Here is a 7,789-nt window from a genome sequence, read left to right on the forward strand (position 1 = left end):
CAAAGTGCACTTGCAACCCCACACGTGACTCTTATTAATGTTTAATTATCATATTCATGAAGTATCTTGTTTCAAGAAGGAATATTACAAACAAGAGTGTCATTTACTCCTTACCCATTCCTGAAGTCTCTTATTTTATTGCTGTGGATGACTTGACTTGTCCAGGATCTGATAACTCATTAATGGGAGAGCTAGAGCACAGATCTCTCCTACCACTCTCCTCTGTCTCCATGCTATCTTTTTTTTATAGTACAGATTACTTATTTCTTTATATTTTTCCTCTTTTCTATTTTTATTTTTTTATGTTTTATTATGGTGACATTGAAATGAAATGTCACTGTAATGCATTTCATTATGAAATCCATGCTATTTTACTTTAGTTGATGACCCCAAGTTAAATATTACCATAATGTTGGGGCTGGTGCTTTATAGTCAAGAGAAGTGTTGCTAAACATCCACATATTAAAGTAAAAAACAATCATGAAGCAGACAGGTGAAAAATTTAGTTATTAGTTAAAAGCATTTTGTTATGAAACTCCTGAAAAATTATTTTAAAAATTATATTTATAAAGGCCTTAGTTTATTTGTTAAAATCATATCATATATTAGAAGAAATCTGTGATAAACTTGAGAAATTTGAGATTTGATTTTGAATTCTTTTTGCAGCTTCAAGATTAAGAGACTTGTGTACTTAATTGTATCATCCGTTATGTACAGGTATGTGAGACCCTAGAAAAGGAGATAAATATGTTTAAAACTTAATAGCAATATTTTTTAATGAGTAAGGATCTTTAAGGGGGAAAAATCATTTCCACTGTCAGTGTGTTGCTAAATAGTCTCTGTGCCCCATTTAATATAATTTATCTTGGAATTTTAGTTTCAGCTGAACATTAGGTATTGTAAAGAATGGCATTTATTTAAGTCTAATGGTAACACATTTAATATGTTTTTGCTATCCGTGAAAGTAAAAATGAAGTATGCATTTTAAAATTCTATAAGTATTAAATACCTATTTGTATAAAATTACTCCTTAATTCTGGAAGCATTCTATGTAGGCTTCTTCTAGACATTATAGTAAGATTTCATACTGTAATACAAATTCACACAATATACTTGCTTCCTTTTAAATATATATTTTATTTTTTGTTGCAATTGTAAAAAAGTACTTTGAAGACTAATTTATCTTCATAGGTTATATCAGTAGTATAATCAATTTATGGAAAATGTCTTTAGAATATACAAGAGAAAAGATTAGGAGATACTCTAGAATTCAATCATGTATGTGTTTATGAAATTGAATTTCTTCTCATGTACCCAGCACTGTTCTAGAAGCATCCATTAATATATAAAATCTCACCAATAAAAAAAATCTTACCGGCCAAAGTGGTCCTTTAAGGGCATATTTTAGTCATGCTTTTGCTTGACTAAAGCAAATTCTTAAAAATTACTAAATTCTTAAAAATTATCTAGATTAATGAGGTTTTATTTATTATGAGAAATTGTTAAAAAGCCCCTTATAAAATTCTCTAATTTTAAGAAGAGTTTATAAGCAGAGACATGTAGTTTTAATTCAGTTTGCCTATTCTATTTTGGAGTGTTAGTCTGATGTGTCTGTGATAAAAGTTCACAATAACATCAAGTGGTTTGGTGGGAATTTCATTTCCCTAACCACTGCTTCTATTGGGTGAAAACTGAGTAACTTTTTTTTGTATTCTAAGGTAATGCAATTCTCCCTACCACTGCAGAGTTTAATCCTAAATAATGACATTTTGTTATCAGATCATTGGCCTAGATGTCTAACTATAAAGGTGAAAATTACTTTATCTTTATACTATTTATTTATTTATTTACTTGTAGAATATTTGGAATGTTGCTGGTCTTTGCGGATGTTTCCCTCATCATTACAGCCCTACTTGCCACTGATAGCACAATGCGTATTCCTTTGGCATATCATTTGATTTCTTTATCTATTGCTTTATTTTTTTTAATGGATGTTCTTCTTCAAATTTTTGTAGAAAGGTAAGTTTGATTTTTTTTTTATACAAACACGTAAAGATATTTTGTACTGCTATGAGAAGCATCCTAAAATGATTACCAGTCAACTCAACCAAATGTGTCCCTCTTTATCTTGGAAGGCATGGTCCATAAGAGAAACAACAATCTAAATCTCACTTTCTACTGGATTGGGCTTTAATAGTATTGTTGCAGCTGTCTTTCTAGTCTCTGACAATGTATTCTAGATAATTTTTTCAAAGGTTTTGCAAAATGGGGCCAAGCAGTTAATGTGTCTACATGCACATTTTTAAGAGGAACATGTGTGTGAAATACTTGTATAAATATTAACACTTCCGTAACGAATTGAATCTAAATAAAAGCTGACAATATATTAAATACTAGGTAATAGATAAGTTAAATAAAAACTTGTGTTAAGTACCAGAGGATATCTGAGGCAGGCTCATACCATCAACGAAGCAGCAGTATATTTTCTCTGTTTGCTGACTTTCTGAGAAAGTGCATGGAGTGAGCTAAGACTTGGAGCTGGATTCCTGTGGAAGTCAGGGACTAAATTTTCTTGCCTCGCTTTATTCAGTTTACTCAGAGCCTGAAAGGGGCTACCCCAAAATTGGAAAAAGCTTTCCGTGGAGCACAAGTTCCCATGGCTGAAGGAGCCAGTATTGGGGAGAAAGATACAGTGGATAGAAATTCAGCTTTGCTCAGGGAAATTCACACCAGCCCATTGAGATTTTACTGTCGGTGTAAAACCAGATAATAAGTTTGTACGCCAAAGTAATGGACTCCTCTCCCTCTCACCAGCTCATCTTGTACACTCTCTATAGCTCCAGTTGCTCTAAGGCTGTGTCATGTTCATCTTCCATTGCCCAATAGTACTGCCTGGCACCCCACTTTTCTCTCCCACCTATGTGAAGGCAATGCTTGCCTCTTGTTCGATGGTTTAGTTATATCTTATACTATACTTAAGTTGCTATATCGATGCTTTTGTAATATGTATGTATAAAATAATGAATATAAATATTTTCTCCTTAGTCTAGTTTAGTAAATGAATTTTAAGTAATCCATTGAAGTAGAATTCTTACTGGAGAAGAGTTAAATAATTTGTGCTCTTAAAATATCCTTATCTCTTCTTTGGGAGGCATAAACTTATTTATGTTTTGTTTTATATTACAGGATACAACTCTATTTTTCTGATACGCTTAACTTCTTAGATGCTTTCGTAATTGTGGTGACATTATTGGTTAACATCATTTACATTTTTTATGACTTTGGGTTTCTTAAAGATATCCCCAGGTAAGAAACATATGATTCACCTCTCTTAAACATTTTCTTTTTTTTTTCTTCATTTTCTTTGGCTTTCATTCTCTGTAATCTCTTTAACTCTGAATGTGCTGATTCATTGTCAAATAGCTGCTTGAAAATGAAATGTTTAGATAAATTTTCAAATATTTGGAAACTAAAGGATTAGTGAGACCAGTAAAGAGTATACACACTAAGTACCTTTAATTGCATGAAGAAGATGGAACACCCAAAGTAGAAACTGGGGACTTTGTCACTTGTAACTTTAACTTTTCTACATCTTTAAATTCTCACTAAATCATAGTTTTAATTTCAACCACAAATTCCTTACACATGAAATTACTAGGTTTTTCCTATCACCAAGAGAATATTGGTTTCAGCAGATGCAAAATTTAAGTGACTCCAATGATGATTCTCTGAAAGAGCAAATGTAACAGAAAACTAAGTGACATGGATAACAACACAGAGGTAGAATTTGCAGTATAGTATATTTGCAATGAAGGAAGCCGAGGCGAAGTTAGAATGGTTAGGGATCAAGAAACTAAAATATGAGACACTGATGGCTTTTTTTCCTTTTCCTCTTCCTACTCTGGCAATGAGAAAAAGAGAGCAAATGTGTACTGGAATATAGATGTTGTGCGGCTCACTAGGCTTATTCATTAGTCAAATAGTTTGCTTCTTTCCACACTCCAGCTTCCCAGGACTTCAATTCAGGTCCCTATGAAACTTAACATTATTTGATAGCCTTTTGGAGTTGTTTGAAAATAACTGAAGCCAGTAGGGTCCTCTGACTGGTACCTCAGCATCATCTAAGAGGTTGCTAAAAATGCAAGAAGAAAAATACCTCAGGCCCCATTCTAGACTTATTGAATCAGTATGCACACTCAAGTTAGAGAAGCACTAGTCCAAACCATCAGTTCTCTGCCATTGTGTTTCTTTCTGATGGTAGGTGAGATACCAGCTAGCACACTTGGGAATTATATCAGTCTGCTGCCTGCCTGATGTGTGTTAGCAGCTGTAGTGAACCTCTGTTACTGATGGGAGTAAAAAAGGTGAACAAGAACCTTCAGTTTGTATTGATGGGAAAAAGATTGAAAAATACTCATCGTAAACCACAAAAGAACCACATATCGCAAAAATCTATTACACAACCAAAAACATCTCCAAACGTTGTTGAATGCCCCCTAAGTGGGTGGGTGGGAGGCTTGGCGGGTAGGGGTATGTGCAAAACTGCCCCTGGTTAGGAGCCACTGCTCTTAGTTCATATTGACAAAATCCTATTTCTCAAGCAAAAATGAATCTTTTCAATTTATTGTTAGGTTGACAATTTTATTTCGACTTATCATTCTGATAAGAATTTTTCATCTGGCTTATCAAAAGAGACGTCTTGAAATGCTGACCAGAAGGATGGTAAGTGGGCAAAAACATGTTTATGATTCAGAAAAATATATTTTGGGAAATACTGGCAAGGGTTATAGATATTTATATAATGTTTATTTTTATGTTGATTTATGTTTTGCAAATTAATGATTGTTTTAAATGCACAGGTTTCAGGAAACAAACGGCGATACAAGAAAGGTGGATTTGATTTAGACCTCACTTATGTTACTGGTTTGTGGTGTTTAACTGTTACTTTACTTAAAATATTAACTTCACATTTTTCTTGTGTGTAAGTAATTATGTGTTTATTTTGTTCTTGACTTGTCTAAGCCATATTCAAAGCATTCTTTATCTATGAACAGGTATGCCACTATGGTAGTGTGACATGCACGTAGTTTAGCCCTGACAATTTTTTCCATGGTCACCTCAAGTCAAGACTACTTGATTATAGAAGAGAAAGTAGAATGGATTTTCAGCTGACTCCATTTGTTTGGTTTAGGATTTAGTGAGTTCTAGTTGTTATCCTGGATCCCAAGGATCACAGAAAGACCTGTTCTCTTCCTAGAACCCCATAAAATAAGGTCATGGCTTTGTAGATCTCAGGTTTCTGAGTCAGGAACACTGGAAACCATCCTGGAAGTTTCCATCATCTCACTGGAGCCCAGATTTATCTTGATTATCCTGAAGGGTAGTTAGCTTTTCTTTCTGTCACTCTCAATCCTGAAAGTTTTTTTTCTATGAAAAAGGAGTCTGATTCCATGTAAATGAAGTTCTCATATATTGACATCTATAATGACATTTGTAATAGTGACTATTTTGACTTCCAGAACGTATTATTGCCATGTCATTCCCTTCTTCTGGAAAACAGTCTTTCTATAGGAATCCTATTAAGGTAAGAATATTTATCTTACAAATGTTCATATTTCTCAGTAAACATAGTCTATGGAGTCATAAGTTGATCCAAAGATGGAAGTATTCTCCTGAATATTTACTCTTTCAGGTAAAAAATTATAATTGTATTGATATCAATTAACTTTAAAAATTTTTTAAATTAAATTTATTAGGGTGACAGTGGTTAATAAAATTATATAGGTTTCAAGTGTACAATTCAATAATACATCATATGTATATTTCATTGTGTGTTCACCACCCAAAGTTAAATTCTCTTTCATTACCATATATTTCCCCTTTACCTTTATCTACCTCCTCCCTCCCCTGTTTCCCTGTGGTAACCCCTAAACTGTTGTCTATGTCTGTGAATTTTTGTTTGTCTTGTTCATTTGTTGCTTTCAGTTTTATATCTCACATATGAATGAAATCATATGGTTCTCAACTTTTTCTGTCTGACTTATTTTGCCTGGCATGATAATCCTAAAATTCATCTATGTTGTTGTAAATGGCAGTATTTCATCTTTTCTTATGGATGAGTAATATTCCATTGTATATATGTACCACATCAATTAGCTTTTGCTGTGTTACAAACTACCCAAAAAACTTAGTGACTTCTAGCAGCAACTATTTATTTAGCTCATGAGTTTGAATTGGGCTTGCCTGGGTGGTTCTGCTGACTGGGGACAGACTCGGTTAATCTCAGCTAAGCTAACTCACCTATCTGTGGGCAGCTACTAGGCATCTGGCTGGATGGCTCCTTGTGATGTCTCATTCCCCAAGAGGTTAGTTCAGGCTTGTCCATATCATGTCAGTGGCAAGAATCCCATAAGCAGTAAACAAAAGAATTTAGAGCCCCTAAAGGCCCAAGCTCAAAACTATTGTAATGTGGCTTTCACCTCTTTCTATTGAAGAAAGCAAATTACAAATCTAGTCCAGATTCAAGGAGTAGAAAAAACTCCATTTCTTGATGCCAGGAAGTGAAACAAATTGTGGCTTTTTTTTTTTTTTTGGTAGTCTATCATAGGGGAAAAGGGTGGGAATTCTTTAAATAAATGTGTGTTCTTAGGTTGAGATCTTAAATTATAGTGGAGGCATGCTGTTTTAGGTTCTATGTATTAAATAATGACTTTTAACTGAAATTGCATAGTAAATATAATTTTACCTTTGAAATTAATTTGTTTAATACAGAAATTATACAAGTATATACCACTTCACAAAGGCAGCAAACACATTGCAAGCTACAATAGCTACTTTACAGAAATTTTAAAATTCTAAATATCAGGTACAGCTGAAAAAACAGATATAAATTTGGCAGCCAGTGTTTTTGACAGGGAAGTTGTACAGCTTACATGACTTTAAATATGTGAATTTGAAAGTACGAGTTTAGAATAATCATTACACTGTGTTAATATAAAAATAAAATACCAACTGTTGAAGAATCTAGTTTAAAATTATTTAATTCACTTCAAAACATCATATAAATTATTGTGGCTTTTATGTGTTCCTAAATCTTCAGTTATTTAGCTCAAGTACATTACTAAAGTAATATATTAATTCTTCCAGTACAGTGGTGTTTCATACCATTGACATTTGCATACTTTAGAATATATTAGAAAGAAATGTGTGATATTCAGAAATGTTCAGAAAAGCAAGTAAAAGGTCAATGAACCTGCCCACTTCTGAGATGGTTTCATGTCAACTTCATAAACATTCATTCTATTAAATAGTAAGCTAATGTTTAAATACCATTTGCAAGATAAAACACATTTTTTCATAAATAATGAAGTCTTTTTCTCAAGCACTACAAAAGTACACAAAAGAATTTTAATTTGAGCAAATCTTGGAATGTGTTTAACCTGATATTTCAACAGACTTAAGGTTTCCATGGTTTCACAGATTTTAAATTACTCAGAAAACAAGAAACTGCTTTGAGAGAAATGAATGAATCATTACCAATAGAAAAAAGTCCACTGTATTTATCTCTTACAGAAACAGAAAAATACAGCATTTCCCTCTTAGAATAATATATATATAATTATATATAATATATAATGACATATATAATTATTTCTCTATAATGATATGTAACATGTTATATCTGTTATATTATTATTTTATATTATATGTTACCTTATAGTACACATTATATACTAATTACACATTTTATGTATTATATAATATAACCTGTATAATATATTACACATAT

The 7,789-nt window shown here is 32.5% G+C and overlaps 1 protein-coding gene across 2 annotated transcripts in view; it reads left to right on the forward strand.

The window, feature by feature from the left end:
• Positions 1–1,864: 1,864 nt before the first annotated feature.
• The window catches only part of LOC105298899 (phosphatidylinositol 3,4,5-trisphosphate 3-phosphatase TPTE2-like), a 72,678-nt gene continuing 66,753 nt past the window's right edge, over positions 1,865–7,789 (forward strand). The window contains exons 1-5 of one of the 2 annotated variants that reach the window (XM_011370361.2): positions 1,865–2,019; positions 3,187–3,306; positions 4,632–4,722; positions 4,860–4,923; positions 5,520–5,584. In XM_011370361.2, coding sequence (XP_011368663.2) covers positions 1,868–2,019; positions 3,187–3,306; positions 4,632–4,722; positions 4,860–4,923; positions 5,520–5,584 — 492 coding nt within the window. In that variant the 5' untranslated portion in view covers positions 1,865–1,867. The remainder of the gene's footprint in view (positions 2,020–3,186; positions 3,307–4,631; positions 4,723–4,859; positions 4,924–5,519; positions 5,585–7,789) is intronic. The other variant, XM_011370362.2, reaches the window with a different exon arrangement.

Source organism: Pteropus vampyrus, unplaced genomic scaffold, assembly GCF_000151845.1.
Source record: "Pteropus vampyrus isolate Shadow unplaced genomic scaffold, Pvam_2.0 Scaffold167, whole genome shotgun sequence".
NCBI lineage: Eukaryota > Metazoa > Chordata > Mammalia > Chiroptera > Pteropodidae > Pteropus > Pteropus vampyrus.